The 21332-nt window shown below is 38.1% G+C and overlaps 2 protein-coding genes across 4 annotated transcripts; both read right to left on the minus strand.

The window, feature by feature from the left end:
• Positions 1-453: 453 nt before the first annotated feature.
• On the minus strand, positions 454-20727 carry LOC141376553 (E3 ubiquitin-protein ligase RBBP6-like). 3 transcript variants are annotated; one of them, XM_073916511.1, is made up of 7 exons: positions 20192-20700; positions 19891-19990; positions 19712-19787; positions 19393-19481; positions 19220-19316; positions 18977-19116; positions 17103-18881 (listed from the first exon to the last, which is right to left on the minus strand). In XM_073916511.1, exons 1-7 carry the CDS (start codon positions 20349-20351, stop codon positions 18707-18709), a joined length of 837 nt encoding a protein of 278 aa, XP_073772612.1. In that variant the 5' UTR covers positions 20352-20700; the 3' UTR covers positions 17103-18706. The 3 variants fall into 3 exon arrangements, with proteins under 3 accessions (XP_073772614.1, XP_073772612.1, XP_073772613.1); XM_073916512.1 differs by lacking the exon at positions 19220-19316 and having other exon boundaries at positions 20192-20727; XM_073916513.1 differs by lacking the exons at positions 17103-18881; positions 18977-19116; positions 19220-19316; ... (2 more) ...; positions 19891-19990; positions 20192-20700 and adding exons at positions 454-720; positions 816-955; positions 1059-1193.
• LOC100005157 (E3 ubiquitin-protein ligase RBBP6-like) lies at positions 1139-2546 on the minus strand. Its single transcript, XM_068219429.2, has 4 exons — positions 2010-2546; positions 1711-1810; positions 1527-1602; positions 1139-1320 (listed from the first exon to the last, which is right to left on the minus strand). Exons 1-4 carry the CDS (start codon positions 2167-2169, stop codon positions 1228-1230), a joined length of 429 nt encoding a protein of 142 aa, XP_068075530.2. The 5' UTR covers positions 2170-2546; the 3' UTR covers positions 1139-1227.
• Positions 20728-21332: the final 605 nt, after the last annotated feature.

Here is a 21332-nt window from a genome sequence, read left to right on the forward strand (position 1 = left end):
ATTACAGAAGACATCAGCAAGCGAAGGCAAAGTGTATTTTAGTGTTATAAATGGGATTGTTCATGTTTTATTGTAAGACTTTCATTCATTATAAAATGTATAATTATTAATACAATTAAATAATTTGAAATGTTGTAAATTACAGTATTCAGTGAATCATGTAAATTATATAATGAATAATAATAATAAATTAGGAAATTACATTGACAATTTTACAGTTTGGTAGATTTACCTCCAGCCCACCACCCTCAGACGAGTTTAGTTTTTGGCCTTTCATAAGAAAAAGTTTCCCTGAAGCACCTCTGAAATAAACTTTAACTAAAAGTTTTAGATTCTGAGCAGGACAGCACACTGGTTCTCCCGCAATATGTTTGTTCATCATTTCTATCTTAATGTGTTGATCATTTTCTGTTGTGTTTCTGTATTGTGTGAAGGTCAACCAGTCCACAGTTTATGCTGCTATAATCTTTATTCAGTTTTATTCATAAACTATGTACAATATATACACTGTGCTCACGTTGGCTCCAGGTCTCTTGGGTGAAGGTCTCTCAGTGACGTGGTCTCTTCTGGTCGCCGTGCGTCTCTGGTGAAGATGGGGAGCGGGAACGTTTCCCTCTGACGTCCTGGACTGAAGATGCTGTACCAGCTGAGGAAGAGGAGGACAGCGGCTTGGTCTGGCAGAAGGAAGGCCTCTTTTTCTTCTCAGCAGCATAGGCCTCACTGAACAGATCGAGCGCAAACACACACAAGCAGACATAATGTGAGATTTTCACAAACACTAGAACATGCTGCAATGCCAAGTACAGTTTACTCACGCGTCTATGATGGGAATGACGTATTTGCCGCTGCCATCCATCATGACTCCCTTTCGGTTTGGGTCGTCCACCTCCAACAGGAAGCTGCGGGGAATCCCTGTGCTCCTCCTGATGCGCTTTTGCGAAGCAGAGCTGCTGCCCTGTGAATTCATGAGTGACAGTCAAACGACAGAGCAAACAATCTGACTGATGGAGACAAGAGCTCAAGTTCACAGCAACCATAAGCTTAGAAAACCCAGTTACCCCTTTAGAGGGGCAGTGCCTAATGTGGTGTCCTGGGATCCCACAGTGAAAGCAGACATAGTTGGGTGGAAGAAGCCCAAGCAGTGTCATGGCCTCACTGATGAACATCAGAACCATGAGAATCAGCTCTAACATTTCTCACAAACCAAACCTGTCAGTGTCTGAACGCTCACCTGCTGGAGTAGTAGCACAGACTGGACTGGTACATCACCGCTTTTAGCTTGTCCTCCTCTGATGCCTTTGCTTCAGCCAGATTCTCAGTCTGTTTCACAGGCATTTGCACATTAGAATTTTATTTTACTGGTCTGCCTAAGAAGCTGTGTGTGTGTGTGTGTGTGTGTGTGCGTTTGTGTGTTTTACACTGTGTATTGATATTCTGCACTGCATGTCATTATGACGCCTCAAATGCAAACACTGCAGTTCAATACAGAGCAGAACAGTGGGGTGAATTAATCATTTGTTCAATACCTTCAACAGCTGCTCCAGTGAGAGGAGTGAAGAATCACCTGTTTGAGAAGATTTAGCTGATGGTCCAGCTTGATGTCTGCAAAACAAAACAAAGGAGCTTGTGTGACTAAAACACCACAGACAGACTCAAACTCTTGATATAACATCTATCAGAGGACGATTGCGCTCATTTCACATGACTTACCCAACAAATCTTCTGTTTGATGACTTTAGTCCAGCCGCAGGGACCCGTCTGATGATGACCGATGTGTTTTTGGGGATGAGAGCATCATCATCTGTGTATTCTGACAGCAAAATAAAGTTTATATATTAATAATCATTTACCATAGTATACTTTGAGTGCCATTAGCATTTTAAAACACTCAAAACATCACTATATGTCACCATCAGAGTCATGATAACACATGTCAGCTTCTACAAGTCTGTCTGATAACACATCTAATGTTAGTGTAGTATAGTTTAAGTGGCTTTTCCTCATCTCACCTTCATCAGTTTGGCCTTTGCTGATCTTCAGCTGGCAGAACTTCAGCCTCTCGCGCCTCATGATCTGCCGCTTCAGCTCTCCCACAGTGATGTTGAGGCCCTCAAACTGGAGCGAGTCGTAGGTGAGTCGACTCTGAAACCTGTAATGAACACAAGACATACTAAACACAAAACACAGTGTGATAACAAGGGTCAAACCTGAATGAAGGGAGCAGCAGGCGATCAATCGATGTATCCAACAATCAATAATATCAATAATCTGGGAATCAGTTGCCAGGAAGGACGCCGAGATCAGATGCCAATGACAGAGCAAGTTCAAAACAACACAAAAAGAACCGTTGCCATGGATGCTGACGATCACGTGACGAGGCGCTGAAAAACTTCCGCGTTATTTTCTCATAAATAATAGTGAAATCATTACTATGATAATAATAAAATAAACAGCAGAACAGTTGGACATCTCTGAATAATACACAGCTGCATTTCCTTACACGAATGATTCTGGCCTTTGTAAAGAGTCGGGCGAGTCAATGAATCAGTGATTCGTGGCTGAATGAATCACTCAAAGCTTCACTCGATTAAAGCGGTCTCTTGCTGCCACCTATTGGCGATTTGTTTTTCCGTTTTTAAAGTAATTTAACACTTTTTTTAAAGCCACCTTCAAATTTATTTTCTACAAAAGTTTATTTCCGTGTGTTAAAAATTATTTAAAACTCTCTAATCTCATCATTTCCTGCTGCGTTTATAATGTAAATCCATTCATGTTTGCCTTTGATCTTTATTACGTGTTAAAATCAATAAAATATTAAAGTTGCCTCATCCAAATCCAAAGTTTGGTTCAAAGCTTTATTATACAGCAATGTGTGTGTGTGTGTGTGTGTGTGTGTGTGTGTGTGTGTGTGTGTGTGTGTGTGTGTGTGTGTGTGTGTGCGTGTGTGTGTGTGTGTGATTGTGGCAGTGGATTACAGTGAATGTAGAAGTGATCAGAAGTGTGTGATATTTATTGTCTCTGATAATCAAAAGAACATTTTAAGAGTCCAAAAGATTTACTGCCTGATGAAGCCTGTTATAATGCAGTTATGATGACCCTATAAATCTAGAATGGTCAGAACAATAAAACATTAGGGAAAGAGATTAATTAGTATTTCTCCTCTTTTTTTGTATGTGTAAGTGCTCCTGGAAGAAAAGTCTGCATCTCTCTGTGTCACTCAGGCTGCAGTGCAGTGTCTATTCTCAGGTGTGATCCCACTACTGATCAGCACGGGGGATTTGACCTGCTTCGTCTCCGACCTGGGCCGGTTCACCCCTCATTACACGTCCTGGTGGTCCCAAGCTCCCCCAAGAGCACCATATCGATACCGAGCTTAGTGTGGACACCTGATCAACATAGTCCACTGCAGCCCAGAAGCCCTGAGCTCAAGCGATCCGCAGCCTCAGCCTCCCAGTAGCTTGGATTACAGGCGCGCGCCACTGAACCCGGCGAGAGCTGAGAGAATCAGAGCTGTGGAGAATCTGATCTTCACAGCGACCTCTAGTGGAGGAAATGATGAATGATGAAGTAAAGTTGACTTTTTATTGGTCTTATGGCACTGTTTGGATAAAAATAAACAGCAGTACGGTCCCAAATAAAATATAGTTATTTAAACTAAATACTATAGTATTTTAGAACCACATAGTAAAGTTTATTGTACTGAATAGTTAATCACAATGTTGTGCTATTTAAAGGCAACTGTGGTGCAGAGTCGGGTTGGAAGAGACTCCAAGCATTTCTGTTTTCGTGAGGTTAAGCTGAAGATGAGGATCTTTCATCCAGTGTGAAATGTCCGACAGGCAGGCTGAGATGCGAGCTGGAACCGAGGGATCATCAGGGTGAAAAGAGAGGTATAGTTGGGTATCATCAGCATAGCAGTGGTAGGAGAATCCATGTTTCTGAATGACTGGTCCTAGAGATGTCGTGTAGATGGAGAAGAGAAGTGGCCCAAGAACAGAGCCTTGAGGTACCCCAGTGTTTAGATGCTGTAGGTTGGACACTTTTCCCCTCAAAGACACCCTGAATGACCTGTCAGAGAGGTAAGATCTGAACCATTGAGTAACATTGCCTGCAACGCCCAGTGACTCATTTATATTATATATATAATGATTAATACATATAGAAACAATATTTTCATAACTAAATTATTTATGATTTGCCATTTAACAGCGAAACATCTCGTCAAATAGGCCACAGTTCATCAGGAAATGAAAAGCTTTTAAATGACAACAGAAAAGCAGTTCAGCGACTAACATTCACTCATTCAGTGAGTATCTCATTTATTCATTCATTCATTCACTAATTGAATCAACACTTTTTCAGTCACTTAATATGGTGTCAGATGCAGATGTGGCCTCTAGTGTAATCCACAGTTCATATATTGCACAATGACGCTAAAGGCCACCATATTATAAAATACTGCAGGTTGTTGGTTGCAGATTAATAATCACAAACATATTTTTTTATCATAAAACAGCTAAAACATATTTAGTGTCAGAGAGGACAAAGTGGTTTTAGTTTACCTTTTATCTTTAATATTAAACAGCTTTTTAGTCTTTAGACCAGATTAAATAACTTGTGGTACTTGTATAAACAATGTTCAGCTCAGGATCAGTAATTCAGCATGATGTGCTGCTAAAGCTGAAACAGTCTATCAATTTATGCCACAGATTGTGTGAGATTCTGTCGAGTCTTATAGATGTTAAAAACACTGATGGAGGTCAAAACCGCATCTGACACCACAGTTAGTGGATGAGTAAGAGTAAACTGAATAATAAATATGTAACTCAGTTAATGATAGTTATTCACTGCATGAATGAATGTTAGATGAGGAACTGGTATTTAAGTGGAAAATTAAAACATTAAAGCTTTACTTTTTCAGAGGTTCACTGTTTGCACAATCTTAAATGGATAGTTCACCGCATAAATATGATTGTGACGATTATGAATGAACATTTTTGGGTCAATTATCCCTTAAATCACATAAATTATCCCAGAGCATTATTTCAGCATCAATGATCATTCACAATAGTCACATCACAAGAAATACAAGGTTGAGTCTGGATTATAATTTAGCGTTTGCGTGTGTTTCTGAGGCCTGTGACTGTAAAAGCTTCAGGTTTAATAAATTGCATCATTTGTAATTTTAATTGCAAATAATTTTATTTAATTAAAAAAATGAAGACAATAGCAGTATTATTGTACATTTGAATATTACATTACTGTACCTGAATACTGTTAGACTTGTTAAAAAACAACAAAGCTCTGTTCATTTGATTTCAGAATTTTATATTGTATTTATCTCTGCTCGTAGATTGTTTGTAATTCAATTCAATTCAATTCAATTCAGCTTTATTTGTATAGCGCTTTTACAATGTAGATTGTGTCAAAGCAGCTTCACATAAATGGTCATAGTAACTGGAACAGTGTGGTTCAGGTTTTAGTGTTTAAGTTCAGTTCAGTTCAGTTTAGCTCAGTTCAGTGTGATTTAATCATTACTGAGAGTTCAAACACTGAAGAGCCAATTCATCGATGCGTAGCTCTACCAATCCCGAACCATGCGAGGCAGTGGCGACAGCGGAGAGGGAAAAAAAACTTCACCTGATGGGAGTGAAGAAAAAAAAACCTTGAGAGAACCAGACTCAGTTGGGCACGACCATTTTAATTTCTCCGCTGGCCAAAAGTCTTGTGCAGAACTTCATTCGCCGTGGTTTATGCTGGAAGATGGCCTCAATGAAGACTCGTCTGTCCCTGGAGCGTCGCTGGAATCAGACTCATGTTCTCCACTCCCCACGACCATCAGCGTAGCAGCAGCTCAGGATATGGCCTGGTCCCGGATATGGAATCCTTGGGATCATCACGTCGCTGGTCTTGGATCCAATCAGTGACTCCGCCTAATCTGAGGACCTCGGGATGAGTATCCCCAGGTGAACATAGAGAGAAAGAGAATAATTAGCGTAGCTGCTGTTCATAGTGTATATAAGCAAGATGTAGAAGCCAGTGTGGAACCCGCTAGGTGATGCACTGAGTGTATGCTTTACTAAACAGATAGGTCTTTAATCTAGTTTTGAACTGGGATAGTGTGTCTGAGCCTCGGACATTACCAGGAAGGCTATTCCAGAGTGTAGGAGCCATGAAAGAGAAGGCTCGACCTCCTTTACTTGATTTTGCTATTCTAGGTACTACCAGAAGCCCTGAATTTTGAGATCTTAAGGAGCGAGTTGGTTCGTAGCGAGACAGAAGGTTGGTTAGATAAACAGGAGCTAGATTATTTAGAGCTTTATAGGTGAGAAGTAATATTTTAAATTCAATACGAAATTTAACAGGCAGCCAGTGTAAGGAGGATAAAATTGGGGTTATATGATCATATTTTCTGGACCTGGTCAGAACTCTGGCTGCTGCATTTTGTACTAATTGAAGTTTGTTAATAGAGGATGCTGGGCAGCCAGCAAATAAAGCATTACAGTAATCCAGTCTCGAAGTCATAAAAGCATGGACTAGCTTTTCTGCATCTGAGATGGATAGCATATTTCGTAATTTAGCGATATTTCTCAGATGAAAGAAGGCAGTTTTTGTGACATGGGATATATGGTTTTTAAAAGTTAGATTGCTGTCTAATATGACACCCAAATCTTTTATAGTAGAGCTAAAGCTAACTTTGTATCCCTCTAATTGTAAATTGAGTTGCGAGATCTGCTGTGCAAATAATTGTAATGTTTTATGCAGATGCACACCTAATATAAACAAATCACCCATTCTGTAATATGTTTTCTACAGCTATATGTATTATGATACAATAAACCACTTTTACTGTAGTAAAAAAAAAAACTAAAGTATACTACAGTATTTATTACATTTTATTAGTTGATACAGAAAACAGAATGTTGTGGCACTCATAAAATGAGTTGTAAAGGCTAATAAATATGGTATAATAATCTTTAGTTCAAAAATACTATGTTGATACTAATTACTGTAATTTTTTTATTTGTGATCATACTGCTGTTTATTATTATCTAATGTCATAAGGCTATGAAGTCAGTTTTTATTCATCATTAATTTTTCCTTCACTAGAGGTCGCTGTGATGATCAGATTCTCCACAGCTCTGATTCTCTCAGCTCTCGCCGGGTTAAGTGGCGCGCGCCTGTAATCCAAGCTACTGGGAGGCTGAGGCTGCGGATCGCTTGAGCTCAGGGCTTCTGGGCTGCAGTGGACTATGTTGATCGGGTGTCCGCTCTAAGTTCGGTATCGATATGGTTCTCCTGGGAGAGCTCGGGACCACCAGGTCGTTTAAGGAGGGGTGAACCGGCCCAGGTCGGAGACGGAGCAGGTCAAATCCCCCGTGCTGATCAGTAGTGGGATCGCGCCTGTGAATAGACACTGCAGTGCAGCCTGAGCGACACAGAGAGACGCAGACTTTTACACTAGTTGTTTTTACTCTGATATATCTTTCTAACAGTAAAAAAGAAGCAATAAAGGTTTTGAGATGAATGACATGACTGTGTGTTAATAATTAGAAATAACTAAAAGTTTAGTTTTTTCGAGTGATGGGTTGCAGCTGGAAGGGCATCTGCTAAAAACGTGCTGGATAAGTTGGGGGTTCATTCCGCTGTGGTGAACCAACGAGACTAATCTGAAAAGAAAATGAATGAATGAATAAAAGTTTATTTGTAGATTAGACATTTTATTTGTAAACAGAAATACAGAAATTATCTCAATTTCATGAGTATATTTTGAAAAGATGATGTTTTAGACAGAAATATGTTTTGCTGTGGTTACTAACTCATAAGTGTGGTCTATCAATATCGGGTGGTATTTAAAAAATTATAGAAGAATTTCACTTTAGTTCTCCCCGTGTTGGTGTGGGTTTTCACTGGTTGGTCTGGTTTACCCCACAAGTCCAAAGACATGCGGTATAGGTGAATTGGGTAAGCTAAATTGTCTGTAGTGTATGGGTGTTTTCCAGTAATGGGTTGCAACATGGGAGGGCATCCTCTGCGTAAAACTTATGCTGGATAAGTTGGCGGTTCATTCCGCTGTGGTGACACCCGATTAATAAAGGGACTAAGCCGAAATGAAAATGAATGATTGAATGAATTTCACTTTAAACATAATTTACACATTGTTACTTTGAACCCATCATCTGATATTTGGCAGCTCCATCAAGGGTTCTGCATTGTGTTTTCTTTTTATTGTGGGAATAACCAGACAGGTATCAGCAGTTGTGACGGCTCTTTAATCACTCCTGATGTAAACAAAAGCACAGATTTTACAGTGTGTCTTCGCCCTCATCACTTTTACATGCTTCAATCAGACAAATAAAAATCAAAACCTCAATTAAAATGAAAACACAAAAATAACGAACTATGTGAAATATGTGAAAAAGAAAGTTATACATAATATTGAAACATAAAAACTGGCTTCAAAAGTCAAGTAAATATGATTTAAGATTAATTAGAGCTGCAGACACCCACCTCTCCCATGTGCAGTCAGTACAGAAAAGGAGGAGGCGGGTGCAGAACAGGAAATTAAAAAACTTAAGCTTTCTCAGAAATTTAAAGGAGCAGGTATACTTAATTAACACTTCAGGTAAAACACACATTTTGTGTAATTCTATAAATAAAGTGAACTATTATTTCTATACCTGTTACACAGGCCCGGATTGGCTAATCGGGAGCACCGGGAAAGTTTTTTGGCTGCGAGGGCCGGTGTCCCTAGCTGCTTGCACTCTCAGCAGTCGCACTTTTTTCATTTATTTATTTGACCATAGCCTCACTCTTTTTATTTATTTTCTCGCAGGCAGCAAAACGCAGCCGGCAGGTTAATGATGATCATTTAGCATTCGACCTTAAACTGCGGCACCTTAGTGAAAAAAAGAATTTGAATAATTAATATTAATGAATATTACACCTGCTCAATGAAAATCAGATGATTCACTACATTAATAAATCTGACATAACTTGATCAGAAATATAAAAAAGGGGTGAAAAAGATTAAGCCTTCAATAGAAAGTAACACTGTGGTTAAAAGAGTCTTGCAGATACCAGCGCAATACTTATTTATTCTTCCAAACTCACCAACATAACAGCTACATTGTGGTCCAGTGGTCAGTATGTTGTGTTGTGATGCTGCTGCTCTAACCTCTCCTGAGTAAAGTGTTATTTTTATTATTATTATTTCATTTTTAGTGTTAGGAGGACAATATAATACTGTTTGGGTTACTTATGTGGGTGTACATATTTTATTTAGATTTTTTTGTGTGACCACCGTTACAAAAGACTGCATATCTATAAATAATTTTGCACAGAATATATTTTCAGATATTGCAGGAAGGGACAATGTGATGTTTAAAGTATAGCTTTGGAGATTTAGCTACCCTTTAATCTTCTCATATTTATGAAAAACATTTGAAGTTCTAAAGCAGCTGTTTCCTTGAAAAAGACGTGATAGTGTCTTTAGAAACTGAATTGCAAATGACCTTATTTTAATATAGTCAGTCGTGAACAGAGGTGGGCCGGTCTAAGGCTTGAAACTGCAGGGCTGAAAAGAAATCCCACTCCTGCCCTGCTGTTACAGTAACGGGCTGAATATGCTGTCATAGCCTGGAAAGCCAATGTTATCTGGCCTTTGTTACTTTCGTCCAGCGTTACTTTCGTCCCCGCTCTCCCCTACTATAAGGCACACAGAATCATTTATCGTGTACAGACATGAACAGTCATATAGAGGTTTCACTGTCACATTTCTGTCAAAAACAGTGAAAAGTTCAGGCTGATTTATACTTCTGCAACAAGTTATCACCCTGACCTATGGCCAGGGGCGTACTGGCCATCTGGCAATTCTGGCAAATGCCAGAAGGGCCGGATCATTTTTTAAATGTGGGCCGGTCAGGTTTTTTTTTTTTTTTTTTTTTATGTATTGTTTTTACATGCTTTTACAAGCTTTTATCTCTTACAAGATGTGATATTATGATGATGATAATAATAATAATAATAATAATAATAATAATAATAATAATAAATGTTGAGCATTTGGTCCAAACGGCGACGACCGGCTGGTTTTGAGAGGGGCCGACCCAATCTGAGGTTACGCGGACGTAATCAAAATCTAGCAAGAATGTAAAACAAACAATAAGTGCCACACAAGCTAATTGTCAGAGATGGACCGTAAAAAGAAAAGGCGGGGCCGAAAAGCTCAGATAAAGAGCGCAAAAGGGCTCTAAAATCGAGAGGGTGGTCGCTGCAGAGCCATTTGAGCAGAGCTGGGCTCCAGCGAGGGGAAGCATGAGCTCTCGCTCTGCCTCCTGTAAGCTGTTTTAATGCGTCCACCAACCCCACCCCTAACCCTACCCCCAGTGACATCACTCGTAGAAGAAGTGCAAAAAAGGTGGAGCTCAAGCTCAAGCTCAAGCTCCCCCTCACTGGAGCTCAGCTTGCCCAAATGGCTCTGCAGCGAGCACCACTTGGCTAAAATCAGACGCTGCCAAATGCATAAAGTTACTGAAATGTATACGAACATTCGGCTGCTGCGTCGGAGGACAGCAGCGCAGTAGAGGAGGTAAGAAAACAGAAAATGTACTTCTAATTCATTATACTAAAACATACCAAGTAAATGTCTCGCCATTCACGCTACTTCTGACAGTTTGTGACAGTGCATTAAACACAGTGACTAACGTTACATTGTGTTTAACAGTTGTCAGCTTAGCGTAGAACTCCTGCACATTTTAATGTCATTATCAGCAATTAACGTGATTTCTGTTATACAGACTGCTGTATGCTACTAGGAATATATTCTAACATTCAAAAGAACTTAAAGCTATAGCCACAGTACTGTATGCATTTGTTGTGAACTCTGAACACATAGCTAGTCTTTAAACTATTACATTAAATACATGCATAGGTTACAGTACATAATCATCTCATTTTCAGGGAAATGAGATTCAATCTATCCAGAATTATTTTGACTCTTTATTCTTTCCACAACGTTTCCAACAAGTACTGAGTATGCAAGTGCTAGCAATCACTTTGGGTATCCTTGTGGGTTGGTGTGGTCTACAACAAATTAAAATAAACAAATTAAGGAATCAGAAAAAACTTATACAAATAAAGATACTAAAACTCTTCCATGTACAATCAACAAGGGGTATGAGATTACTGATGGCCAGAAACACTTCAAATTTAAAAATAAATTAACCCTTATGATAGGAGCCTGTGAATGTGTATCACACACACACACCTTTACACACAAATGGAGATGCAGCACTAGCAACACTTCAGCATAATTTCACAAATAACTATATATCATGAAGGATTAAAAATGTACAAATCCGCTGGTACACACAAATATTGCTGCTTTTTTCGTTTTTGCTTTATATTCTATTCATTTCGGTGCAACTGTTATTACTTAATTGTATTAATTTGTATACTGGGTTTCTGCAGTGTCTTAAAAAGTCTTAAAATGTCTTAAATTAAAAAAATATATATATATTAGGCCTTAAATAGTCTTAAGTTCACTGAAATATTGTGTTGTAGGTCTTAAATCATTTTAAACAGTTCTTAATTTCCCTTTATCCAAGTAAAGCTACCCAATCTGGCCAAATCAGTTTTTTTTATTGCAAAGAGATTCAGTTTAAAACAGCTGTTACATTATTTTCAGCAAATTCTCCAAATTAAATTCCCTAATCATGGAAGGAAAAATAAAGCAACTAATCCCTTTACATTATCTTCAATTAATACAAAAATTTACTAAAGTTACCAGACCATTAGAAAAAATCTTTTGTGTTTAGCCCTGTATAAGTCTAAAATTTTATTCATAATGGTCTTAAAAGGGTCTTGAAATGTTTTAAATTTGATTTGAAGAAACCTGCAGAAACCCTGTTATTCAAATGTTCAGAGCAGTCAGTAAGAAAACATTTTGCTGCAATCTTTACATCCAATACTGTGTTAATTAACTAGGGTATTGCCAATACCAGTGCTGTGAGAAAGGATGCTACGGTAGGCCTAGCAGAGACAGAAAGGAGTGTGGTAGAGGTAGAAAAAAACAAATAAACGTTACACACTGTACTTTGGGTTTGTAGTTAACTCTACAGTAGAGGTGAACTCATTACAAAAAAATGTAGTTAAGTCTACATAGTTACATTTGAGCTTAACTGTAGAATAGGCCATAATTGTTAATATTTATTCTTTAGGTGACCTATAATTGTTTCATAAGCACATATTTATTCAAAACTAGAATGAGTCAAGCCTAGCATAAGCAGTGATTCAAATAATGATGACACAGTGACTGCAGAGACCAGCAAGAAGCATGGACACAGTAAGAGTCAGGCAAGAGTGAGGAACAACTATAATCTCAGACAGCCATACAGACATATTAAAATTGCAGAGTTACAGAGGTAAAATGGATGAAAAGATGTAGAATCAGACAATGTGTTTACTGTCAACATAGTCTATAGACCGTGCCAATAAAGAACAACACTTCAGGGAATGACAAGTATTGTTTATGAACAAAAGTATGCTGAATGTAGTGCTGCATGTCCATTTGTTTGTAAAGGTGTGTGTGTGTGTGTGTGTGCGTGTGTGTGTGTGTGTGTGTGTGTGTGTGTGTTTGTGTGTGTGTGTGTGTGTGTGTGTGTGTGTGTGTGTGTGTGTGTGTGTGTGTGTGTGTGTGTGTTTGATACACATTCACAGGTTACTTCTATAATAAATAGCAGACAAATGGTATAAACAGGTAGCACACAGACTCTACGAGATTCACATATTATTTTAATTTAGTTTTACTGTATGAATTTGTTATAAACAGGTTGTTTTTGTTTTAGTCACATACATTAAATGTTTAAATATCTATTAGATATATATGGTTCTGCTTATATTATTTCACCATCTGTACACCAATATAAGTAGGAAATGTGCGTGTCCGTCTGTGGGGCTGTGTCGGTGTGGTAATGTGGGCTGGTGTGGCTACAGTGCCAGGGCCGAATTTTTGTCCCAGTCCGCCCCTGACTGGGAGGCTGAGGCTGCGGATCGCTTGAGCTCAGGGCTTCTGGACTGCAGTGGACTATGTCGATCGGGTGCCCGCACTAAGTTCGGTATCAATATGGTGCTCCTGGGTGAGCTTGGGACCGCCAGGTCGTTAAAGGAGGAGTGAACCGGCCGATCAGTAGTGGGATCGTGCCTGTGAATAGACACTGCAGTTCAGCCTGAGCGACACAGAGAGACGCAGACTTTTACATTTTTTTTTTAAACTTTGATTTGTCTTTCTAACTGTAAAACTGAAGAAATAAAGATTTAAAGATGTATGATGACTATGCATTATTAATAGTAAGTAATAATTAAAAGTTTACTAGCAGACTTCAGAAAGTTTATTTGTAAACAAAAATACAAAAATCATCTCAATTTCATGTCTATATTTTAAAAATATGCCTTAGACAGAAATATATTGAATTTAATTGAAAAAATATCAAATTAAAAAATATATATAGAGAATAATTTTACTTTAAACATAAATGGCACATTGTAATTTTTGGCCCCATCAGAAACAAAAGTAACACACGGGTAGGTCACAACCAGATTTACTGGCTTCATCATGTTTGTTTTAATTATATCTGACTATGACATTGTTAATTATTTTTTAATACCACCTGATATTGACGGTTAAAAAGCTTCCAGTACAAAATGGCATTTTTATTGATAAATTAGTTATAGAGTATTATGTCAAATGCAGTTTTAATCTAGAAAGTTTTGTTTAATAAAATAGAGGAGGGGGATATATTTAAGAAATTAATAACACTTATAAACAGTAAAGCAACAGGGTTAGATAATATTCCAGTGCAGTTCCCTCAAAGACTCCCTAAATGCGTCACTCCGATGGTTACACATATTATCAATTTTTCTATTTGTCAAGGTAAAGTTGAAAAAAGCAAGAGTTATTCCTCTTTTTAAGAAAGGTAGTAGGTTTGAGGTTAATAATTCTAGGCTGGTATCAATTTTGAGTGCTTTGTCAAAAGGGAGGGAAAAAGTTATTTATTAGCACATTGAAAAATATTGTTTAAAATGTGACGTATTGTAGAGTTTCAATCGGGTTTTAGAAAAATCATTCCACTGATTCAACAGTTTCTTTTATTTAACAAATTATATAAAGAGCGATATGGATAAAGGAAGTTAAGTGGGATGGTTTTCTTAGACCTGCAAAAAATTTTCAATACAGTCGATCACAGGATATTGATTTGAAAAGTAAAGGCAATGGGTTTTGGTGTTTTGGCCTGTAAATGCATGAAGTCTTACCTTGAAAACAGATGTCAAATAGTAGATTTAAATGGTGTGTTTTCAGATTATTCAACCGTTTCTTATGGGGTTTCACAAGGCAGTGTTTTAGGTCCTTTGCTTTTTTAATATACATCAATGATTTGAAAATGGCCTGTTCAAAAAAGCTTTTGTTAAATGCGGATGATGCAGCAATAATTGTGTCTCATGAGAGGAAGGAATTTATTGAAAATGAAATAAGTGAACAAACTGAGGAAGTCTCTTAATGGTTTAACCTTAATAAATTGTCCTTACACTTGTGTAAACCAGAATTTATTTTATTTGGTTCAGCTGCGAAACTGAGAAAATGTGTCAGATCAGAGGTAAAAGTAGAGCATCAAATTAATGAACCCAAACATGAAGGGAAATATTTAGGTTGCATTTCAGACAGTAATTTGACAGGTGAGAAGATGGCTGTTATAGTCCATTCAAAAGTTCTAAAATTAAGTTTTTAGCAAGACAGACAGAGCTCTTAGATTTCCAAACTTTACAAATATTGGCTAGTGCATTAGTGCAGTCATACTTTGACTATGCTGCAGTCTTTTGGTACAGCAGTAGTTCCACAAAAATGAAAAATAAATTGCAGACGGCCCAAAATAAGTTGCAGAATTGTTATCAAAGTACTTCTACTGACACATTTAAATAATGAATATTATAGTCAAATTAATTTATTAAAAGTTGGAAAAAGGGTCACTTTTCTGAAATTGGTGATGGTGTTTAAGATTTTAAAGAAAATGGTCCCAAAATATTTACTTATTAAGTTTTAGTTAGTGAGGTACACTGTCATTCTACAAGAGCGAGTAGCAGGGGTATTTGTCCTTGTAGATTTTGGAGTGAAACAGGTAGAAAGTCTTTTCTGTGTACTGTTGCTTGGAATATACTGCCGAAGAGTTTTAAATTGATTCAATTTGAGAGTTTTTAGAGAGGAAATTAAAAAATGGCTGTTTTTCGGTTGAAGTTGAGGATTTTTGTTGTGCTGAGTTTCTGAGCTGATGATGTTTGCACTTTATGATTTGCTCGTTCATTTTTTAAGAATATCGATGACCACGATGGAAATCAGCCTGTGGCTTTATTGTGTATTTTATCCTCGACAGTTTTTAAGATATGAATGTCAAACTGGACTTGTTTGTGTATTTTTGTTAAAATTGTTAAATAAAATCAATCAATCAATTTATTCATTCATTTTCATTTAGCTTAGTCCCTTTATTAATCTGGGGTCGCCACAGCGGAATGAACTGCCAACTTATCCAGCATATTTTTTACACAGCGGATACCCTTCCAGCTGCAACCCAGTACTGGGAAATATCCATACACCCTCATTCACACACACTCACACACACACACACACACACACACACACACACACACACACACACAGACTATGGCTAATTTAGTTTATTCATTCACCTACAGCATAGCACATGGGTTTGGAGCACCCAGAGGAAACCCACATGAACACGGAGAGAACAAGCAAACTCCACACAGAAATGCCATCTGACCCAGTCGGGACTCCCACCAGCAGCCTTCCTACAGTGAGGCCATGTGTGTATATATATATATATATATTTACAGGGCTGATAGTGGAAAAAATTCCTGAGCCTGAACTTTTTTTCCTTGCCCCTGAGGTGAGTAGGGGTGGGGGTACTATGTATGCAACGCACTTTTAACACATAACTTGTGGGCCCCTGGGCCCTAATATATTAACAGCCTATGTGTAACCCTGATCATCATTATTGTCAAGTGGCTCTTTTTAGACACATGCCAGTAATGTCAGTGACACATGCCAGTGTCAATGATCTTGTGACATGTGCCAGTAGGTGTCAGTATAAGCACGTTATAAGCACATTAATCTTATAAGTCTCTTTGCTTTAATATTTAAAAATCATTAGGCAAATGACACCTGTTATCTTACATGCATATATGTTATGAGTTTTCAACATGCATTTTATTATAACTTTTTAAAGGATATCATTTAAAATACCTTAAAATGAAAATAAGTTAAATAATAAAATAAATGAATGAATTAAAAACATAGAAAAGTCCATATTGTAGGGAACAAAGGAACTGCCAGGATGCAATAATATACAGTACAACAGATAAGTGTAACCCCTCCCATACATAAGCATGTCACAATAAATTTGACTGACATGTACTGTCAAATGACTATATTACGTACGGAAGTATGATTACGAATACATAAAATAAATGCTTTTAAATTAAAACATCGTGGAGTAGCTCAGCAAATAAACTAACTTGCGACGCGATAAATTAGGTTAAAAGTCGCGTAATGATTAAATATGGTTTTGCTCGTGTTAATTAATGTCATAAGCTTCGCCGGGTGTCGATGTCACTGCAGTGACATGCAGCGCGACACTCTGAGTGACACAGGTCACTACACATGCCACTAGCGAGTGACACATGACAGTGAAAAACCGGACGTGCCACCGGAAGTGTCACTACACTCAGTGGCATGTGCCAGTGTCATCTGTACGTCAGATGTCGTGTCACTCCATGTTAAAACTGCTACCGTGAATCCGCGTTCAAGCGCACACAATAAGCTAAAACTCGCCCCAAGCACCGGCAAAAACAAATAACAATGAATGTGTCGAGGAAAGAGTAAGGACATATCTTAATTATTTATTAATAAACTTATTCTGAGTCAGTGTCGCAAAGATCCTGACTGGCAATCTCCTCTTGGACTCGCCTTTAGAGTGAAATTCATCTTTACGGATTACATGAAGGAGTTTTTTTGTTTTCGATTTGTTTTATTTCGTTAAATAATAATTTAAAGCTTTCTATAAATATATTTATTATGTCTGTGAGGCATATACATTTTGCTTCATTTTGTTAAGCGCTCCTGTTCAAAAACCAGACGACAGAAAGCGCATAATTTTGGTTTTCTTTATTTTATAAAAACACTGTAACGTTTTTTGATGTATTACTCGTACTTTGTGAGCAAAAATGACGGATAACTTTAAATTGCTCCCACTGAAAAAATGCAAATGAATGCTCTGGCGCCCCTATGTCCTGCAAGCGTTTTATAAGCAAACTATGCGCCTAATAGCACACATTCTTTAACGTTTAAGCTACCATTGTTTTATACTTGAACTGTTTTATATCTTTTATTTTAGGCAAGTCGTGATGATCTGAGAAGGCAAACTGATCAAACAGACAATGATGGTCTTCCGCTGGGCGCTGTTCGTTAAAAAAACAAACGTATTTTTAACGAATAAAAAAATGCTCCAAACGTTTTTCTAAATAAGCTGAATAAAAAAAGAAACTAAATATAAACACTTTGCCATTAGGCTACATACAAAACTGAACTATTTCATAGCTGAGACACTAAGTTGTTTAAGGAGAAGGGGGAAATATATTTTTGTCCCATCTATTGCTTCACCGTTATTTCGAGAATAAACCCAGCGTAAATATGCAGATGTCATTCCCAAAACATATCAGCGTATATGTGCCGAAAACGAAAGTTTCATACAAATTCTGAATGGATTATAGCCTGGAAAGTGCAAAGCACGCTCCTCTTATTATCACTAAAAAGCGTCACTTATCTTAGTTCATAGAGATCTCACAAAGATCCGTTATAATTTATAAAGCTCTCTAAATTACACAATTAATCTTTTATTTACATGGCGTCTACACTCAAAAGATGATTCACGAGCACACAAAATGGCACTTAATAAAAACCAATCCGGCGCTTTCAGCAGTGAGTGAATTCTGTGAATCTAGAGAAATGACAGATCAATATCCGTGAACCTGATTTTTTTTTTTTCCCGCAGCCACAGTACGCCGGAAATCCGGCGTGGTGCCGGAACGCTATCACCCCTGTATATTTATAAAGATACATTATTTTTTCCCTTAATAGCTACATTTTAAAGAAATCTATTTGCTTAAGTCAGCTGAACAGTAAACAACAACAGCAATAGAAACCACCAAAGGACACCATATGAACTCAGCCAAAATGACTTATTAGAGCATGCACATCTATGTCATTCCAATGGATTTTTAAAAATATGTACATGCCGCCTTTTCTTCCATGTTTCTTGAACTTTTCCCCTTAATGATGAAAACTATTGAATACTATAAAAGCTGTTCAGCGTTTTATTTTTTTCAGATTAACATTCAATAAACTTAAACTAAAAGTTTTAGATTGTGAGCAGGACAGCACACTGGTTCTCCCGCAGCATGTTTGTTCATCATTTCTATCTTAATGTGTCGATCATTTTCTTTTGTGTTTCTGTATTGTGTGAAGGTCAACCAGTCCACAGTTTATGCTGCTATAATCTTTATTCAGTTTTATTCATAAACTATGTACAATATATACACTGTGCTCACGTCAGCTCCAGATCTCTTGGGTGAAGGTCTCTCAGTGACGTGGTCTCTTCTGGTCGCCGTGCGTCTCTGGTGGAGATGGGGAGCGGGAACGTTTCCCTCTGGCGTCCTGGACTGAAGATGCTGCACCAGCTGAGGAAGAGGAGGGCAGCGGCTTGGTCTGGCAGGAGAAGGATGACCTCTTTTTCTTCTCAGCAGCATAGGCCTCACTGAACAGATCGAGCGCAAACACACACAAGCAGACATAATGTGAGATTTTCACAAACACTAGAACATGCTGCAATGCCAAGTACAGTTTACTCACGCGTCTATGATGGGAATGACATATTTGCCGCTGCCGTCCATCATGACTCCCTTTCGGTTTGGGTCGTCCACCTCCAACAGGAAGCTGCGGGGAATCCCTGTGCTCCTCCGGATGCGCTTATGCGGAGCAGAGCTGCTGCCCTGTGAATTCATGAGTGACAGTCAAACGACAGAGCAAACAATCTGACTGATGGAGACAAGAGCTCAAGTTCACAGCAACCATAAGCTTAGAAAACCCAGTTACCCCTTTAGAGGGGCAGTGCCTAATGTGGTGTCCTGGGATCCCACAGTGAAAGCAGACATAGTTGGGTGGAAGAAGCCCAAGCAGTGTCATGGCCTCACTGATAAACATCAGAACCATGAGAATCAGCTCTAACATTTCTCACAAACCAAACCTGTCAGTGTCTGAACGCTCACCTGCTGGAGTAGTAGCACAGACTGGACTGGTACATCACCGCTTTTAGCTTGTCCTCCTCTGATGCCTTTGCCTCAGCCAAATTCTCAGTCTGTTTCACAGGCATTTGCACATTAGAATTTTATTTTACTGGTCTGCCTAAGAAGCTGTGTGTGTGTGTGTGTGTGTGTGTATGTGTGTGTGTGTGTGTGTGTGTGTGTTTGTGTGTTTTACACTGTGTATTGATATTCTGCACTACATGTCATTATGACGCCTCAAATGCAAACACTGCAGTTCAATACAGAGCAGCACAGTGGGGTGAATTAATCATTTGTTCAATACCTTCAACAGCTGCTCCAGTGAGAGGAGTGAAGAATCACCTGTTTGAGAAGATTTAGCTGATGGTCCAGCTTGATGTCTGCAAAACAAAGGAGCTTGTGTGACTAAAACACCACAGACAGACTCAAACTCTTGATATAACATCTATCAGAGGATGGTTGCGCTCATTTCACATGACTTACCCAACAAATCTTCTTTTGGAGGACTTCAGTCCAGCCGCAGGGACCCGTCTGATGATGACAGATGTGTTTTTGGGGATGAGAGCATCATCATCTGTGTATTCTGACAGCAAAATAAAGTTTGAATATAGTAATAATCATTTACCATGGTATACTTTGAGTGCCATTAGCATTTTAAAACACTCAAAACATCACTATATGTCACCATCAGAGTCATGATAACACATGTCAGCTTCTACAAGTCTGTCTAATAACACATCTAATGTTAGTGTAGTATAGTTTAAGTGGCTTTTCCTCATCTCACCTTCATCAGTTTGGGCTTTGCTGATCTTCAGCTGGCAGAACTTCAGCCTCTCGCGCCTCATGATCTGCCGCTTCAGCTCTCCCACAGTGATGTTGAGGCCCTCAAACTGGAGCGAGTCGTAGGTGAGTCGACTCTGAAACCTGTAATGAACACAAGACATACTAAACACAAAACACAGTGTGATCACAAAGGTCAAACCTGAATGAAGGGAGCAGCAGGCGATCAATCGATGTATCCAACAATCAATAATATCAATAATCTGGGAATCAGTTGCCACGAAGAACGCCGAGATCAGATGCCAATGACAGAGCAAGTTCAAAACAACACAAAAAGAACCGTTGCCATGGATGCTGACGATCACGTGACGAGGCGCTAAAAACTTCCGCGTTATTTTCTCATTAATAATAGTGAAATCATTACTATGATAATAATAAAATAAACAGCAGAACAGTTGTACATCTCTGAATAATACACAGTGGCGTTTCCTTACACGAATAATTCAGGACTCTGTATAAAGTCGGGCGAGTCACTGAATCAGTGATTCGTGGCTGAATGAATCACTTAAAGCTTCACTCGATTAAAGCGGTCTCTTGCTGCCACCTATTGGCGATTTGTTTTTCCTTTTTAAAGTTTTTTTTTTTTTTTTTTTTTGATGGTGCAATAGTTTTTTTTATTTTTTTTATTAGATCTTATAAGAACATACAGAAAAAAGAACAAATGACCGAACAAAGAAACATCTTATTCATCTAGAAAGTCCAAATAGCAGCATTCACACAAAAAACAGATAAAAAAAACAAATAAATATATATTAAAAAAATAATAAAATTGAAATAAATAAAAAGCAAAATACAATGCACTATAATACAAAGGGGTTAATCATCAAAAAATGCCTTTAACAGACTACACAGTTTAAGGGCTTTTTTATGTCTCATCAGCTTTAAGGAATTGAAGAAGACCATTAAATCCTTGTGGAAACGCAGAAAAGTGGGGGGGTTATTAAAAAATCTGCATTTATGAATGAAATAGTTTACCAAAGTCACAATATTGTTAACCAAAAATTCCAGCTCAGAATTCTGACAAAAAGATAAATATTTTACAGTTTTAAAATCAAAATCAGGTATTACATATTTTAATCTTAACC

Source organism: Danio rerio, chromosome 11 (genome assembly GCF_049306965.1).
Source record: "Danio rerio strain Tuebingen ecotype United States chromosome 11, GRCz12tu, whole genome shotgun sequence".
NCBI classification, from domain to species: Eukaryota; Metazoa; Chordata; class Actinopteri; order Cypriniformes; family Danionidae; genus Danio; species Danio rerio.

Coding starts and splice junctions, on each gene's coding strand:
- LOC100005157 (XM_068219429.2), bottom strand. CDS start 2,169: ATGTCTTGTGTTCATTACAGGTTTCAGAGTCGACTCACCTACGACTCG. Junction 1,603..1,710: donor TCAAACAGAAGATTTGTTGG/GTAAGTCATGTG, acceptor TTTGTTTTGCAG/ACATCAAGCTGGACCATCAG. Junction 1,321..1,526: donor CACTGGAGCAGCTGTTGAAG/GTATTGAACAAA, acceptor CCTGTGAAACAG/ACTGAGAATCTGGCTGAAGC.
- LOC141376553 (XM_073916511.1), bottom strand. CDS start 20,351: ATGTCTTGTGTTCATTACAGGTTTCAGAGTCGACTCACCTACGACTCG. Junction 19,788..19,890: donor TCCAAAAGAAGATTTGTTGG/GTAAGTCATGTG, acceptor TTTGTTTTGCAG/ACATCAAGCTGGACCATCAG. Junction 19,482..19,711: donor CACTGGAGCAGCTGTTGAAG/GTATTGAACAAA, acceptor CCTGTGAAACAG/ACTGAGAATTTGGCTGAGGC.